General features: G+C 39.2%; 1 protein-coding gene across 10 annotated transcripts in view; it reads right to left on the reverse strand.

Moving 5' to 3' along the window:
* The window catches only part of PJA2 (praja ring finger ubiquitin ligase 2), a 117,232-nt gene that overhangs the window by 74,508 nt on the left and 23,842 nt on the right, over positions 1–18,882 (reverse strand). The window contains exons 1-2 of one of the 10 annotated variants that reach the window (XM_073344669.1): positions 11,639–12,820; positions 10,675–10,762 (exon numbers count right to left, since the gene is read on the reverse strand). The exons of 5 other annotated variants lie outside the window; for them this stretch is intronic. In XM_073344669.1, coding sequence (XP_073200770.1) covers positions 10,675–10,762; positions 11,639–11,683 — 133 coding nt within the window. In that variant the 5' untranslated portion in view covers positions 11,684–12,820. Of the gene's footprint in view, positions 1–6,600; positions 8,345–10,674; positions 10,788–11,638; positions 12,821–18,882 lie in introns of those variants that run through there. 4 more of the 10 variants (XM_073344666.1, XM_073344660.1, XM_073344659.1 and 1 more) reach the window with 4 other exon arrangements.

An 18,882-nucleotide genomic window follows, 5' to 3' on the forward strand; every position in this document is an offset into this window, starting at 1 on the left:
TGCTATATCAGAAAATGAATGAATGATTGGTTATTTCATTTATCAAAGGTAACTGAAACAGATATTTATGAAGTCACTGGGAGGTAAACTATCTCCAATTCAACAAGTTAATCATTAATATTTGGAGAATTTTCTTGCCATGCTGTATTAGGAAGAGAACATCACCAGACAGACGTTTAAATTGTTTTAACTAAAACAACAACATTTATGTAGTCTGGATTTTTTTCTTCAACAGCAAACATATAATATCTTAACAAAACAAGCATCTGAATTTTTGAATTTAGTTAAACATTCAAGTTTTTTAAAATCAGGTTTGTTTTTGTTAAAATTGTTTTAAACTAAAATAGTTAAATTAAATATTTTTTAAAAAATTAAACGGACTATGTCAGCCAGAGGCCAACATGAGAAACTTAAAATATTGGCTTCTGCAGCTAACTCAGTCAACTTCACTTTCATTTTCCTGTTTGTTCATAATCTGGAAAAGAAGAACAAGCTTTCCTGCTTTTTCAGGTCCCAAACAATTTCTCAATTTGTAATGAATTAGTCTAAAGGAAATACTTATTTTCTACAGTGGCAGAAGAAGCTACTGCTGTTAAAAGTGAGATTATCACTTCAACAGTCTCTGAATCCAAGTGCTTAAGTGACTTCTACCAGTTCACTGATGTGACTTTCTTTAAAACATCATCAGCAAACATATTTTCTTGAATGGTTCTTATTCCAAAACTGGGTGTCTTTTACGGCCTGCTGCCGTTATAGGTTTCCCTTCTAGTGAGAGAATGGTATGGTAGACCTCAAATCAATGAAGGCTACACTCGGAAAGACCTCAAGACTCCTGGAATATGCTGCTCAAACTGTTTCACTATTGTTTTACCGCCTGTCCCTCCCTTCTCACATTCATCTCCAGACTTCTCCTTGTCCAGATCTATTCCGCCCCCAACAATCTTCTGTTCATTGAACTTTTTGAAACTTTGCACTTGTAGAGAGAAGTAAGGGATTGACTCTGTGTGCACAAATTTGCAGAGAGACAATAAAGTTGGGATCTGTTATTTCTCACCTCTGTGTATTATTTTAAAACATTTTTACTGTTAACAAGCATGTTTAATCTCTGGAGAGACAAATACACAGTTTGAGAACTGCAAAACTACGCATCTCTGATGGTACCTTCTAGACTAAGCACTGAGTCCCATTGGGTAGATAGAAAGATTAACCTAAACAATTAACACAGAAGTCCCTGGAACCCCATAAGATTGGTTCCCTAATCCATGAACTATTCGAACTCATTTACAAAACTTGTCTTAAATGTTACATGAATATATTATCTCATACTATAGAATTAGAATTTATAATCCTTATTCCATGATGAGATATCTTTGAGCTATAATGTATCTATCTTTTTTCCCTCAAAAAGCATTTTATGAAAAAAATCAGATTTAAATAAAAAAAATCATTGATTTTTATCCACCCTGGTCCTACTAATCTTAGTGCAGTGATGACTAGACTAAGATGCAATATGTGATTGTGACGTTATACTCCATATGTTTATGGAAATATGTTTATGAGTGTGAATATAAAGTAACTGGAATATGCTTTATGCAAAAGGTCTCTTGTAATCATTACAAAGCTTATAATCTACTGAGTGTGTTCAACCTATTTGTATGAATGTATCATTCTTGTATCTGAAGCTAGAAATATGAAGTATTACTCTGAAGTCCTATTGTAATTATGCAAAGTGGCTTTAATGGTGGCTTGGAATCTTGATTGCTCCCATTGACTAGGACAATTGGTTCTGAATGGGTCTATTTACCTGCAAGCTTTCCTGTGTATGTGGGTAATGAAGAATAAGTTCTTACAGTGACATGTGACCATGTCACATGATACTGGAATCCATCTTAAAACTCGTGTTTTTCCATTTAGAAGGAAGGGTGGGGACCCAGAGAGACAAAAGATTCCCACCTTGGGCCAAAGCTATAGAAGTGGGTGTAACAGAACAAAGGGGGCTGCCAGTCAGGAGAAATTCCCTTGGTACAGTCCTTGTTAATTCCATCTCAGATGGTAACTAGGGAAAGGATTGGGCCAGACTAGGAAGGAGTGTAGTCTGTGAAAGAAGCTTATTAGAACATCTCTGAGGGTGAGATTTACCTGTATTAGTTTCTTAATGTATTAGGCTTAGAATTGTGAGTTTCATTTTATTTTGCTTAACTAACTTTGTTCTGTCTGTTATTACTTGAAACCACTTAAATCCTACTTTTTATACTTAATAAAATCACTTTTGTTTATTAATGAACCCAGGGTAAGTGATTAATACCTGGGGCAACAAACAGCTGTACATATCTCTCTATCAGCGTTATAGAGGGTGGACCATTTATGAGTTTACCCTGTATAATCTTTATACCAGGGGTGGCCAATCCGTGGCTCCGGAGCCACATGCGGCTCTTCAGAAGTTAATATGCAGCTCCTTGTACAGGCACCGACTCCGGGGCTGGAGCTACAGGCGCCAACTTTCCAATGTGCGGGGGGGTGCTCACTATTCAACCCCTGACTCTACCACAGGCCCTGCCCCCACTCCACCCCTTCCCACACCCTCCTCTGAGACTGCCATGCCCTCGCTCCCCCCCCCCCCCAGCCTCCTGCACACCATGAAACAGCTGATTAGGAGGTGCAGGGAGGGAGGGGAAGGCGCTGATTGGCAAGGCTGCCACTGGGTGGAAGGCGCTGGAAATGGGGTGGGAGCTGCTGATGTATTACTGTGGCTCTTTGGAAATGTACATTGGTAAATTCTGGCTCCTTCTCAGACTCAAGTTGGCCACCCCTGCTTTATACAGAGTAAAGCAGATTTATTTGGGGTGTGGATCCTATTGGGAGCTGGGTGTCTGGGTGCTGAAGACAGGAGTACTTGCTGAACTGTTTTCAGTTTAGTCTGCAGCTTTGGGAGCATGGTTCAGACCCCGGGTCTGTGTTGCAGCAGGCTAGCATGTCTGGCTCAACAAGATAGGGCTCTGAAGTCCCACGCAACCGGGGAAAACAGGCTCAGAGGTAGTTTCAGCACATCAGGTGACAGTTCCAAGTGGGTCTCTGTGACCTAACCCGTTACAGTGATGTTGGGAGAAATATTCAGTTTGTTATGTTGAAATTTAAATACAAATTTATAGTTAGCTTCATTCTTTTGATGAATGGGTATAAATTCAAATGTACATTTTAAACAAATCTAAATTTAAACTGCCTTTAGTTTTCAGAGTAACAGCCGTGTTAGTCTGTATTCTGCCTTTAGTGTTTCCATCCATTCTGAAGGTATAGCAAGTTCCCTCCCCACCTTCCAGTGGCTTAAATATTTACTTTTCCCTTATTGACTTACAAGTAACAATACTAAACCGAATAAATACACATATTTTAATATATAAGACAGATACTGTGGAAAAATGTTAACATAATTGAGAAATATAGTTTTAAAGCGAAAATTCACACAAAAATAATCTTTACAGATACAGTTGAAGAGTTTCCTGGGCTCTGCCGTGCTAACTGTACATTCTAGGGGCAAAGAAAGACTTATTTCCTCATCTGTAACCATGAAATACGAAATAAGATATTCTGTGACAGGCTCATTCACAACTGGAAAAGATGTCAAAAGGCTCTAATGTAGCCTTAATGATGGATTGGTGATTGATTGACTGATTAATTAATATTAACCAATCTTTGAGACCACAGTGGTCAAGAAAGGTTTGGTCTCCCAAGCGCTACAGAATCAGGAATATCATAATCAGTATCCCTAGAATAACAGACCCTAGAAGCAATATATCACAAGTCCCTTTATTAACAAATCCACTACGTAGATAAACAATTACACTAAAATACAACAGTAGATAGTAAGACAGTGCAAAATGTTTAGCCCTAAGACTGGCACCACTTAAATCTCACATTTCATATCACCTGCTGGGGACCCTGAAGGGTTAGTCATTATCATTATCATCATCCATGATTGTCATCCTAGGGCGCTCTGTGCATTCCCCTTCCATCAGCACACTGGCCAGGCAACACCTTTTTATGCTGAGTTATGATTCCACCTTTTAAGGCTCAAAGGTTCCAACCCATTTTTCCTTATCCGTATTTCCAAACCCCACTAATTAGGGGCACCCCATTTTTCACTGGCTACCCTCTTAGTTCCCTTAATTCTCATTAACATTACTCCTGGGGGAAATCTGTGCCACTGTGCAAAGCAGAATTTTGCAGAAATTAATGTTGTGTGCACAGAATTTCCATTTTTCCCCCACAGAAAGGGCCTGCAGAGATGTTGGCCTCCCCTAGGGGCTGCTGGCTTCGGCAGAGCCCAGCTCACAAATAAAAGGCAAGGCCAGAGGGAAGGGGAGGGAACTGGAATGTTCCCAGCAGCTGCAGTTCCCAGCACGTTCTGAAGGAAGGAGGCGGCACCAAGCAGGAAACTCTGTGCAAGCCTGGGACCCAGCATCAGGCTGTTTCTCCCTCTGTATCCCTAGGCTCTAAGAGGGTAGGAAGTGTGTGTGTCCAGGCTAGGAGGGGCAACTTGGCTGGGCTCTGAGGGACAGGGGATGTGGGTGTCTGGGCTGGGGCCCCCCTGCAGATCACCTCTGAGGGGTAGAGGTTGTGAGTTTCTGGACCAGGGCGTGGACTGCGGCTGGGCTCTGGGGGATAGGGGTTTTGAATGTCTGGGTTTGGGAAAGGCCCACGACTGGGCTCGGGAGGGGGGTGAGCATCTGAATCCCCAACTGGACTCTGGAGGAGAGGGGCAGAGAAGCAGGAACTGGTTGTTGTAGAGGTTTCTTTCCTTGGGGAATATTTGTGTATCTGTATTGTTACACATAGTTGCTGACAGGTATTTTGAAATAAATTACCAAAATAATTGAAACTGATGTGATTATATAGTGTTATTTTGATACTCAAAATTTGCAGAATTTTACAATATTCTTTGCAGAATTTTTAATTTTTGGCACAGAATTCCCCCAGGAGTATAACATTTATGTCAATAGGTTACCATAGCACGTTCAAGTTACTACAGAATCCCCCAAAACGTTATCATCCGTCATCTTGTGATATTTACTGACACATTGCAGCACATTTCCTAGTCCATTGTCATGTAGTTTCCAGATCAGCAGCACTTAGCATATCTTTTACTGTAATCTTACAATTTACTGATACAGGGTTGTCTTTCGGTCACCTAGTCACACCAACTTGGTTGAGGCATAACACCTAGTGTGGCTAAACTGAATGCCTTATAGGCCTCAGGCTTATACAACCTGCATTACAACATTTATTAATACCTATATTTCACCTCTATATCCTAAATATACTTAATATATTTTATTCTTGGCTACAAGTCTCCCCCTTTAATGGGGTGATTCTAAATAAGAATGAATAAGAACCCCATCACACAGATGATTAGATTAGCTCTACATGCAACATAGTTATATATGTTACTACACAGAAAACTTTATTAATACCTAAATTAGGGATGGTTGCTTTTTTTTTTTTTTTTTTAAATGGAGTTTCTCGTGGTTGGTAAGCTGTTTTTACTGGCTGTTACCAGTGGATGGAAATATATGGATGTTCTGGTACTTGCCAAGGCTTTATTCTGCTCATGTTTACATATCCATAACACAGGGTGATCTTTACAGTGGCGATGGATTGTTGGAGCAACCATGGTTGAGAAGGAATGGGGATAGTATTGATCAATTGAGGTTGACTTCTTGGTATTTCTCGATATCCCGACAATGTTATAATCCTTCCTCCCATACATCATTATCATACTTCCTTGGACAATTCTTCCTTTTAATCCAATTTTCATTCATAAAGGGCTTGGTAATAAGTCATCTGTTCCATCTAATAATTTATTCAGTATTTGCTCCGCTTAGTCCATGTCATTACTAATGTCAATTAAATGCACATTCTTCTTTCTAACAATTAGTTTAGCTGTAAATCTAACAGTTGTTTGGATGCAAGAAAGACTGGGGGTACTCTGCCTTGTTAGCTCTTGATAATCTAGGTTACAAAGGATAACAATTTCATTTTCAAACACAGCTACAAGGGAGACTGCTGTATGCCCAATAATCATATGTAGTTTTGGCTTAAAACAGAAATTTGGAATTGTGACCTGACACCTAATTTGACTATTATAAACAAATCTTTTTCACTTGTTAGACACAATATTGCCCCTTTCCATTGTAGGTCTCCTGCTCCATGGGAGATTTCCATTTGGTCAGTTGCACTGCACATGACACTTGTTGAGTTAGCTTTCAGTAGGTTCCATAGGTACCCTTCTGCCTGGCCACACAGTGGGGTTGTTACCTCAAATACATTACACCTACAGACCCACTGACGCTCCTTTTGAAAGTAACGGGCAGTCTGCGGGACTTGCCATGTCTGGATTTAAAATGCTACAGCAGCACATCTGCACCAATTAAGTAGTGCTTCAGTATAGACACTGCCTGCGTTGATGGGAGCGGTTCTCACATCGGTGAAGGTAACCCACCTCCCCGAGAGATGGTAGCTAGCTCAACACAGGGACTTAGATCAGCTTAACAAACGCCGCTCAGGAATGTGGATTTTTCACACCCCTGACATAGTTAAACCAACCTGTCTAGTATGGACCAGGCCTAAGTTTCTTGATGATAAACCACCAGGAAGGGTAATTTCAGTCCTTCCTTAATAATGTTGTCTTCTAGGCAACCTATGGAGTAAATAGCAGCTAGTTGACCAAATACATCCTTATCTGGGTCAAACACAGCATGAACAAGATATGCAAAGATTTTGAGTTGCAACATATTTTACTTAAATAAGTAACATGAGTTATGATTAGGATGTGGTGTCCCAAATCCTAGGTTTTTAATTGCACCACATAATATCACTTGACATTTAGTCAGGCATTTTGCTTTCTCTCCTCCATTTCTTTGAATGAATTTGGGACAATACCAATTTAAGATATGTCCATTCTTAATTAAGGTCGGGCACTTTTCCCAATTCTAAAAATTGTAAGGTGCTTGCAATAATATTTACTACAGTCACCATATGCAGAAGAGATAATTCCTTCCCCATATATTGATTTCTTCCCTGATCATTATTGTGTTCTATTAATTGATTAATTTTAGTCTGTCTCAAACAATCTTGTTATCTCATGCATGTCAAAAATTGTAAATCTTTCTTCTATTGCTAAAACTTGTATCGCCTTTTAATATTAGGTTAACTACCTTGTTGGCTTTTTCCTGAGCCATACAGTTAATTTGCCTTCTAATTCTTTCAAAAGCCACCAAGTTCCAAATTGATATTCCTGTTCCAAGTAAACCTGTTACACTCCCCCAAATTCCAAAAGGATCAATTCCACATTTCCTTCTTGAAGGACAGAGGTTGGTCTTTACAGGAATACCTAAATTTGCAATGTCTTTTTTCTGGTACAGCTTTAAATGGTTAGCATGGTAGATTTTTTTTAATCTACCTTCCCACCCCAACCTTACCCCGAATTCCCTTAATTGAAGAAATTGGACAGGAGTGACCAGCTGACTCACAAATGTGTGATAGCCTGTATATATCCCGTCTCCTTCCATTCATCACACTTTCACCAATTTGGTGTATTGTGAAGAATATATTTTGCAGAATGTGGACTTTCTGCATCAACTTTAATCACCATTAGTTGACTCAATCACATACCAATCAGAGTTTGATCTAAGATAAAGCTCTCAAAGTCAAATTTAGGGTGCACCTTTGTTGGGGTGTCAATCCTAATACCATATTACTTAGCTGAGACTTGATTTTTATCTTTGCATTAAACTGATTATGTTTAATCATTTATGGCACCAGTAGCCAAAAATATACAGTTACATTATAAAACATTTTAGCTATTACATGCATAGCTATTAATCTATATTAATATTGCCATGGTTTGTTTTTAATGAATTTATATATTTTAACCTGGGCTTTCCCAAACATCTGGCTACATTGCTTGACAAATCCCATATCAAAATTAACAACAGTTTGAACAAAAAGTTTGATTAATATAGAAACCGTCTGGGTTAAATTGTTTATGCAGGCAAATATACCTAATTTATGAGTAGCATTTGCAAAAAGGAATTGAACTACCATTATAATAATGGTGGTTATAATCTATTTATAATATTAAAATAGTGTGCTATCACAAAAAAATGTACTATAACTTTTTACCATTGCACCCAAAATGTTTGTTCCAACAATAAATAAAATAAATCCCCCATAATTAAAGAGCCAATGACATAGTCATGTGACATAACACATATAACCAAGGAACAAATAATCCTAATATTCTTATGTTTTATTTTATATATATTAGAAAACAAAAAGGAAGGAGAAAGATCAAAAGAGGTTCTCCCAAAGTTCACTTGTGACTGGGGGAACTCACACAAGTATTAGTATGAGATGACCACTAAAGTATTCCATGATTGATAGATCAGGCAGTCACCTCGTTTGAATCCTACTACTTCCCCGCAAAGAAGAGGGGCACACAAAGAGTATTAAAGAGGGGAGACCTCGGCCTGTGAAACCCACAATGTCTTCCCCTAATTGCAGAAAAGGACTTAGGGGTTACAGTGGACGAGAAGCTGGATATGAGTCAACAGGGTGTGCCCTTGTTGCCAAGAAGGCTAACGGCATTTTGGGCTGTATAAGTAGGAACATTGCCAGCAGATCGAGGGACGTGATCGTTCCCCTCTATTCGACATTGGTGAGGCCTCATCTGGGAGTACTGTGTCCAGTTTTGGGCCCCACACTACAAGAAGGATGTGGAAAAATTGGAAAAGGTCCAGCGGAGGGCAACAAAAATTATTAGGGGAGTGGAACACATGACTTATGAGGAGAGGCTGAGGGAACTGGGATTGTTTAGTCTGAGGAAGAGAAGAATGAGAGGGGATTTGATAGCTGCTTTCAACTACCTGAAAGGGGGTTCCAAAGAGGATGGATCTAGACTGTTCTCAGTGGTAGCAGATGACAGAACGAGGAGTAATGGTCTCAGGTATTTCCAGTAGGGATAAGGAGGTTTTAGTATCGTTATACAAGGTAGCTCAGACATAGGTGAGAGGTCTTTCGCAGGAGTGGTGGGTGAAATTCTGTGGCCTGCATTGTGCAGGAGGTCAGACTAGATGATCATAATGGTCCCTTCTGACCTAAATATCTATGAATCTATGAGCATAAAGCCCATCAGCAAAATCTCAGGTCTTTTACACAGCTTCCCCTCAGTGTGTTTATCATGTCCTTTCCATTCAATTGGGGCTGCCCCTATCATTGCTGGCCCCATAAAGTTTCCCACCCATTGAGGCAAGTAGTTTGCATTTGTCTGACATCAACTTCAAGCCACTGGTTCTTGTTATGCCTTTCTCTAATAGATTTACAAACCCTGTAGTAGCCAGTATTTTCTCCCCTTGGTTACACTGTAGACAAGTCACCTCTCAATCTTCTTTCTGATAAACTAAAAAGATTGAACTTTAAGTCTCTCACTACAAGGCATTTTCTCCAGTCCTAAAATCATTTTTGTGTGGTTCTTTTCTATACCTTGTCCAATTTTTCACCACTCCTTTAAATATATTGACACCAGAACCGTACACAGTATTCTAATTTACTTCTCACCAATGCCATATACAGAAATAAAATCACCTTCCTCCACTACTCTCCTATTTATACATCCAAGGATCCTATTAGCCCTCTTTCCCGTAGCATCACATTGGAAGCTCATGTTCAGTTGCTTGTCCACTATGACCCATAAGCCCTTCTCAAAGTTACTGCTTTCCAGGGTAATCTCTCATTCTCTAGATGTGGCCTGCTTTCCTAATTCCTACGTGTATGAACTCTGCGCTTGACTCTACTAAAACACATTTTATTTTAATAGGCCCAGATTAACAAGCAAGATCTGTATAACTGCCCTCTCCAAATCATTATTTACTATTCCACCATCTTTGTGTCATCTACAAATTTTACCAGGAATGATTTTATGTTTGCTTCCAGATCATTTATGAAAATGTTGAATATCAGGCTTATTACCAATCCCTGTGGTTACACTCCCATTTTATGATGATTCCCATGGACAACTGTTCTTTGAGATCTGTCAATTAGCCAATTCTTAATCCATTAAAGTATATATTTTATTGATATTGTGCAGTGCTAATTTTTGAAACCAGAATATTATGTGGTACTAAATCAAACACCTTATAAAAATTTAAGTATATTACACCTCTGCAGTTACTTTGAGATTACAAACTTGATTGATAAAAGAATGAAAACAGGTTTGTTTGACAAGACCCATTTCCCCTAACACTATTACACACAGCACAGAATTACTGTTAACCTAGGATAGAGAGATGAACAGAATGGAAAATCCAGAATTATGGATCACAAGAGAAGTGGATTGTGAAGCTCATCTTCATGTTATCATCCCCTATGAAATTCAACTAGTTTACAACATAGGATCTTTCATCCTTAGGTAGACTGTTTCAGCAGACTAAGAATTTATCACAGAGTTCACAGCCTTCTAAGGCCCATGTGGCTTAGAAGGCATCAGAAATAACATGCTGGATTGAGCTCCATTTGTCACTTAAAGACAGACTCAAAGTATGCAAGCTACCAGGTAAAGATCAAACCGTAAATTATAAAGAACAGCTGCAGGGTATTATGTTTCCTCTGAATCATTCATACTTTGCAGAGCTGCTTCACCATTTTGCCCACCACAAGCCTTGGTGCACCTTAGGCAGTGATTGTGCAAGCAGACAGCCACAGCAACGCTCTAAAACAGCAAAAAGAAGCTAACTAGGATTCTGATCCTGCAAACACTTACACAAGTGTGTAACTTTAAGCAACAGACAAGTTAATGAATATATTAACGTGCTTAATGTTATAAACATGCAAAAGTGTTTGCAGGACTGCAACCTAGCATTGTACAATACTAATCAGTTTTCCTATGGGATCTTTTATGTAAAATGTATCACTGCTGGTAATTCAGAAAATAACTCAAAATGAATCAATTTCAGGGAAAACCAAAAATGGGGAGAAAATACACTTGAGCAGACAAAGAGAAAAAAGAGCACACAGAAGAATTGTAACAGATGTAGAAAAGGAGAAAAGGGAATGGAGGTAAGGAAAAGGTAAAAACCAACAGTGGTGGTCTCAACATTAGTTCCCCAAGTTTCTTTCCTTCCCAAAAATTATATGGCACATCAATATAATTGAAGAGAACTACCAAAATGAGTACTTTTGAGACGTTTTAACTATCTTAGATTATAACAATTTAGCAACCTCTATTAAGTGCAAAAGTTTTTGGTAAATTGTATTCGTCATGCTCTCTATTTTGGGCAATTAGTTTTGAGAAGTTATTAAAACACTATCTCATAATTCCAAATAAAAGTTCTAGTCCTCAAGTTCCTTAAAATGCCTGTGCCATCAATAATTAAGGTAGTAACTGATATTTAATGTTATTGTTTCTTTCCAGAAGATATATTTGAAAGCATGAAAGAATGTATGAAATAACATAGATTTGAATCAGTAAAGAGTTATTTCAGTTTTGCTGGCCAGGGCTCAAATTGGTGGGGAGGTTATTTCACGACTCACTGCTGCCAGATGAAAAAAGGAAAAATACTGAGAAAACGAATGAGCAAATAAATACCTTAGAGTGGTGAAGAGACATACCACTGCACCGCAATGTGGCCATTCCCAAATCAAGTACTTGTGACAAACGTTCTTGAAGTTGGTTGTGGTTAATGTTAGTTTCTAAGTTTACAGATTTCACACTATGTGCACTGGTAAAACAGTTAACTTCCAGTGTTAGGACATTCCACCATCTTTAGCCACCTGGGATTTACCTAAAGCAATGGAGGACCATGCTGTAGGAAAATATTTAAAATGTACTTAAGGCATTTGATTTTTATTAGCTGCAAGTTACTTTTCAAAGTCTTAAGAGTATTATGCTTTAGAGCCACTCAAAACTGTTTTGTAGGTTACTTGAGAAATGTACATTGGTTGTTTCCATAAGCAGTGTTATTTCAGATACAAAGATGTTAACAAATGTGGGTGCTTCAGGGATTATTCTTAGGCCTTAATTTTTTTCTTTTTGTCAACCTTTTATTACAGCTATCTTTACCCCAGGTTGAAAGCAGCCTGTAGTCTGATATTAATAAGATGGCAGCCAGCTCTCCACTGGGTTGACTTTAAATTAAATGAAAACCATGATTTTTGGTTCACCTCCCAAATTACAGAGTCATGATTTCAGTCATTAATGACTGAAACAGCAGATGGTGATGTCTTGTGGCATTTAAGCATCAGGAATCCCTCCTTTCAACAAGCCAGTATTTCCTCCAAAGTAGATCAAAGTTCAGAAGCACTGTACAGATAATTTAAGAAGTGTGAAATACTTTGTGAAGAAGCAGGTTGTTCAGCAGTACCTGGCCCATTCTGGACTATGGGGATTAATTTATATTTAAAATTATTTGGTGTGCTAATGCATACTTTGAAAATATTTAACAGAGTGAGTTTTGACTTTGTGAATATCAAGCACAAAGAATCACAAAAATAATAGCCATGTAGGACTGGAAGGGCCCTTAACAGGCCCTGTAGTCCAGTCTCCTGCACTCAAGGCAAGACCAAATATTTGCTACACCATCCCTGACAGATGTTTGTCTAACTTGTTCTTAAAAACCTTCAATGACAGAGATTCCACCACCTCCACAGGTAATTTATTGCAGTGCTTACCTACGCTTACTGTTAGGAAGTTTCTCCTAATGTCTAACCTAAATCTCCATTGCTGCAATTTAAGCACATTATTTTTTGTCCTGTCCTCAGAGGTCAAGGGGAATAATTTATCACCCTTCTCTTTATCATAACCTTTTACATACCTGAAGACTTATGTATCCCCTCAGTCTTCTCTTCTCCAGACTGAAAAAACCCAATTTTAAAAAAATCTTTTCCTCATAGGTCATGACTTTCCTCTTTAATCATGTTTGTTGCTCTCCTCTGGACTTTCTCCAATTTGTCCACATCTTTCCCAAAATGTGGTACCCAGAACTGGACACAATACTCCACTTGAGGTCTTATCAGTATTGAGCAGAGTGAAAGAATTACTTCTTGTACCTTGCTTATAACACTCCCGCTAATACATCAAAAAACCAATGTTCATTTGTGGGGTTTTTGCAACATTATTACATTGATGACTCATATTTAGCTTGTGTCAGAATTGCAGCCGTGTTAGTCTGTGTCCGCAAAAAGAAAAGGAGTACTTGTGGCACCTTATAGACTAACAAATTTATTTGAGCATAAGCTTTCGTGAGCTACAGCTCACTTCATCGGATGCATTCACTGTAAAATACAGTAGGGAGATTTATATACATAGAGAACATGAAACAATGGGTGTTACCATACACACTGTAACAAGAGTGATCACCTAAGGTGAGCTATTACCAACAGGAAAGAAAAAAACCTTTTGTAGTGATAATCAAGGTGGGCCATTGCCAGCAGTTAACAATGTCTGAGGAACAGTGGGGGGGGAGGTGCGGAATAAACATGGAAAAATAGTTTTACTTTGTGTAATGACCCATCCAGTCCCAGTCTTTATTCAAGCCTAAGTTAATTGTATCCAGTTTGCAAATTAATTCCAATTCAGCAGTCTCTCGTTGGAGTCTGGATTTGAAGTTTTTTTATTGAAGAATTGCCACTTTTAGGTCTCTAATGGAGTGACCAAAGAGAATGAAGTGTTCTCCGACTGGTTTTTGAATGTTATAATTCTTGACGTCTGATTTGTGTCCATTTATTCTTTTATGTAGAGACTGTCCAATTGGCCAATGTACATGGCAGAGGGGCATTGCTGGCACATGATGGCATATATCACATTGGTAGGTGTGCAGGTGAACGAGCCTCTGATAGTGTGGCCAATGTGATTAGGCCCTATGATGGTGTCCCCTGAATAGATATGTGGACACAGTTGGCAACGGGCTTTGCTGCAAGGATAGATTCCTGGGTTAGTGGTTCTGTTGTGTGGTGTGTGGTTGCTGGTGAGTATTTGCTTCAGTTTGGGGGGCTGCCTGTAAACAAGGACTGGCCTGTCTCCCAAGATCTGTGAGAGTGATGGGTCGTCCTTCAGGATAGGTTGTAGATCCTTGATGATGCGTTGGAGAGGTTTTAGTTGGGGGCTGAAGGTGATGGCTAGTGGCGTTCTGTTATTTTCTTTGTTGGGCCTGTCCTGTAGTAGGTAACTTCTGGGTACTCTTCTGGCTCTGTCAATCTGTTTCTTCACTTCAGCAGGTGGGTGTTGTAGTTGTAAAAACGCTTGATAGAGATCTTGTAGGTGTTTGTCTCTGTCTGCGGGGTTGGAGCAAATGCGGTTGTATCGTACAGCTTGGCTGTAGACAATGGATCGTGTGGTGTGGCCTGGGTGAAAGCTGGAGGCATGTAGGTAAGTATGACAGTCAGTAGGCTTCCGGTATAGGGTGGTCTTTATGTGACCATCGCTTATTAGCACTGTAGAGTTCAGGAAGTGGATCTCTTGTGTGGACACATCCAGGCTGAGGTTGATGTTGGGATGGAAATTGTTGAAATCATGGTGGAATTCCTCAAGGGCTTCTTTTCCATGGGTCCAGATGCTGAAGATGTCATCAATGTAGCGCAAGTAGAATAGGGGCATTAGGAGATGAGAGCTGAGGAAGTGTTGTTCTAAAGTCAGCCATAAAAATGTTGGCATACTGTGGGGTCATGTGGGTACCCATAGCAGTGCCGCTGATTTGAAGGTATACATTGTCCCCAGATGTGAAATAGTTATGGGTGAGGACAAAGTCACAAAGTTCAACCACCAGGTTTGCCGTGACATTATCGGGGATACTGTTCTTGACGGCTTGTAGTCCATCTTTGTGTGGAATGTTGGTATAGAGGGCTTCTACATCCATAGTGACTAGGATGGTGTTTTCAGGAAGATCACCGATGGATTGTAGTTTCCTCAGGAAGTCAGTGGTGTCTCGAAGATAGCTGGGAGTGCTGGTAGCATAGGGCCTGAGGAGGCAGTCTACATAGCCAGACAATCCTGCTGTCAGGGTGCCAATGCCTGAGATGTTGGGGCATCCAGGATTTCCAGGTTTATGGATCTTGGGTAGCAGATAGAATACTCCTGGTCAGGGTTCCAGGGGTGTGTCTGTGAGGATTTGTTCTTGTGCCTTTTCTTGTGATCGTCTATAACCCCCAGATCCTTTTCTGCAGTACTCCTTCCTAGGCAGTCCTACGTAGTCATTTCCCATTTGGTATTTGTGCAATTGATTATGCCTTCCTAAGTGGAGTACTCTGAATTTGTCATTACTGAATTTCATCCTATTTATTTCAGACCACACTTCCAGTTTGTCCAAATAATTTTTAATTGTAATTCTGTCCTCCAAAGCAACTTCAAGGCCTCCCAATTTAGTATCATCCACAAACTTTATAAGTTTGCAGAAGATACATGACTGGGTCCTCTATAATCAATTTAGTTAGCTAAGTCACTCCAAACCAAACAGTATACCATATCGTATACGTACATTTGTAACTTGGCTTTAACATGTTTATACTCACTTATCAGACGTAGAGAGCAAGTGGCTACTGGCTTCACCCAGGTCTATCAACTTTGAAATACCCAGAGTCAACAATTACTTTAGGAGATGGGTATGTAAGGCTGAAGCAACTAAAATAGTTTACCTACTCTATTAGAACAAGCCCCAAGCTACCTACTCTATTAGAAACTTTTTCTCTTTTATCATTGCTAATGTAAATTATCACTCCATACTTGTGAATGCAGACTACTATTTTAAATAGAATCCAGCAGCATACTGTTTATATGGTAATGTAACTGAAATATGCTGTTATAATTTGGCAACTGTCCTTTTGGATCCTCACCAAAACGATACCTGTTCCATCAAACAACCCTAAATAAGCAAGAAGTTTTGTTTTGTTTTTAAATACATGTAAGATGGGTAAAAATACTTTTAAAAATAGAGCATTGCGCAAATTCATCTCCCCTCAATAGAGCATCTGATTGCACAAAAATATCTGCATGTATTTACACCCATCTCTTCCTGAATTCCAAGGAGGGGAGAATAATACAAATAGTGAAACATTTAAAATGATAATCAACCTTCTTTTACTTAGATTAGAGCTAAAATTTTAGCATTTATCTGCAGATTTAAGGAGTTGTGACTTCCCTAACAGTGTTTGTGTGTGGATTTTGTCCCCATAAAAATAGTTCTAAACTGTTATAAGAATGAGAATAAAAGAGCTCAAACATCTATAACCATGGAGACACAGAAACACCGAGAAGGCTAAACTTTTCAAGAAGGAATTAATCCAGGTTATCAAGAGGTGGTAGTCAATAATCAGCTGAAAAGTAAGAAGGAACATTCATATTTGAATCAGCATTTATATACATTTGCTTTCAATTAATATTATACTATAATCAGATATATCACATCTCCATTCAAACCATAGGGAATTATCCCATGGAATTCAAAGGGAGCAGGTGGTGGCACTGTATGAAAACGTCTGTGATGTAATTAAAGGTGTTAATACCTGGAGATTTTCCATGTACACACTTGTCATGAAAGAAACTTGTTTATTTTTAATAACTTTCATAACAGAGCACTACCAATTTTTTGAAAGTACTGAAAAAAATTTAAATGAGGGGAGATTTCCCTATGGTTACCCAAGATCAATGTCTTTTTTTCCCGTAAGCAAAGCATTGTATAATTTAAAATGTTGATTTTTAAACATTTTCTCAAATATGTATCTACATAACTGTTCTAGCTTTGTCATGTTTGGTACCATTGTGTTCATGGGAGACAGGGCTTTCCAACGATACTCAACTTGACCCATTTCCCATGACACTTATTATTATCAAAATTATTAGTATCAAAATTTCCATCAACCTGAGAACTTGGAGCTGGGAGCAGCACATCCCCTTTGCCATGCAATACCATTGAAATTATGATTCTGTTGATTTTAATTAGTCAAATGAAACCTCCCTTACCTTTCTATCACTAACTTGACCACAGAATGAGATTTTACTTTGTTATGCTCCCAGACCGCATAGGCAGAACTGGAAGAAGGGGAGAATCCAGTTCCAGCCCTCCAAAGTGACGGCACAGGTAAGAGGAGGGAGGTGATAAGTGCTGTGTTAGCACAAACTAATTTCCTGCTCGTGGCCACCACTCCTCTTTCCTGAGTATATTCAGCGTGAGCTTTGCAGTGCAGTGCACTGATGTGGGTGTGGAGAGCGGAGTTGGAGACTACTTGATCTTTTGCCACCCATCTAGAAGAACCAGACACAAGTAGTATGCTCAATCTCAAGGGACGGGAACTCTCTTCTGTTGCTATATGGTATTCTCTTCTGGAATCTTTAAGCTTCCATATATAGCTATCAGAGGGATGGTTCCTGCAGTAGAAAATAGGGAAGACCCTCTAGGTTAAGAGGAGGCCCATGGGAAGGCGGTCAGGGACTCTCTCAGACTACATTTGCTAAATTGTTCAGTAACAACAACTTTTTCACTAATGTGAGCAAATGCACATTATCCTTGTCTTATACTAACTCCACTTGCTTCTCATTCATTTCTTTCTTTCATTGCTATTGTGGTTGATTCTCTCCACGTTTCACTCTCCTCCACCCTTGCCTCTCTGTCCCTCTTTCCCATTGCAAGATCCAGTCTGCCAACCCCCAAGCCCTTGCTCACCTGCAACATGCACTTCATCCACTCCTGTTCTCATGCTCCAGTCTCTCTCTGGAGCAAATACAATCTTGCCCTACTCACATCAATCAGCCAGCTGTTACAAATATCATTTTCTTAGCCCGTCACTTTGGCCATGTCAGCCCTGTCTTTTCATCCCAATCTTAGCTCCCCCTTCTCTATCATTATCAAACATATGCTGCTTGTCTTCACTTCAAATGCCCTTCACAACCTATCCTCATCCTACCTGTCACCTCTCATTCACAGTCAGTGTGATAGCCCATGATGCCAGCCTCCTTAGCCCACTTTTAAATTTTCAAACAAGCACCTTTGAACTTTCTTGCATGGTGCCCCTCATTCTTGGGATGCGCTCCCCATAAAGATCTGCAAAGCTACCTCATTATCCTCTTTCAAATCTCTCCTTTTCTATGATGCCTACAAAAAAAATTAACAATGATTAGGCAACAATTGTCTTATTAATTCTTTGTATTCTCCTGTCTGTCCATATCCATCTGTTTCCTTTTGTCTTATTACTTCGATTGTAAGCTTTTGTGGAGGATTTTGCTGAGTTTATACAGCACCTACCTCAACTGGGTTCTGATCCATGACTGAGGCTCATAGGCACTACAATAATACAAACAACAGTAGCATTCAGAAGATAATCTAAATGCTTCATATAATTTGGGGCTAAGTGTTTTATGTCCAAAATAAAGAAGCTGCATTCACTGTTTGCCACTGCCAATTATCACTACGTAATTTTTAGTGTTACATTTTCTACAGTCTAACCAAGACTATATTGTTTTTATTTTCAGTTAGTTTACTAACAAATTGCAATATTCCTTCTGCATCTTCTCCAGAAGTATACAAGGCCCAATCCAGAGGCCACTGAAGTCAATGGAAAGATTCTCATAGATTTCACTGGGCTCTGGGTAAGGTTCATAATTCAGGGTTTTGCCATTAAATGCAGTGAGATGGGAAAGAACATTTCCTTCTTGAAGTACTTCTCCCAAAAAAAGTCCACTATTATACTTTTATTAGCAAGAAAGGAAAGGAGTTGAAGTGTAAAAGTAGAGTAGACTTGCTTCCTTGCTAGCGGGCAGAACTATGTTTTCCTTGATATGGTTTGACCAGAAAGGATTAACCTTCTTTCTTTAAGACAAAGGAGATTTACTATTGTAATACAAAG

Source organism: Lepidochelys kempii, chromosome 5 (genome assembly GCF_965140265.1).
Source record: "Lepidochelys kempii isolate rLepKem1 chromosome 5, rLepKem1.hap2, whole genome shotgun sequence".
Classification (NCBI taxonomy): domain Eukaryota; kingdom Metazoa; phylum Chordata; order Testudines; family Cheloniidae; genus Lepidochelys; species Lepidochelys kempii.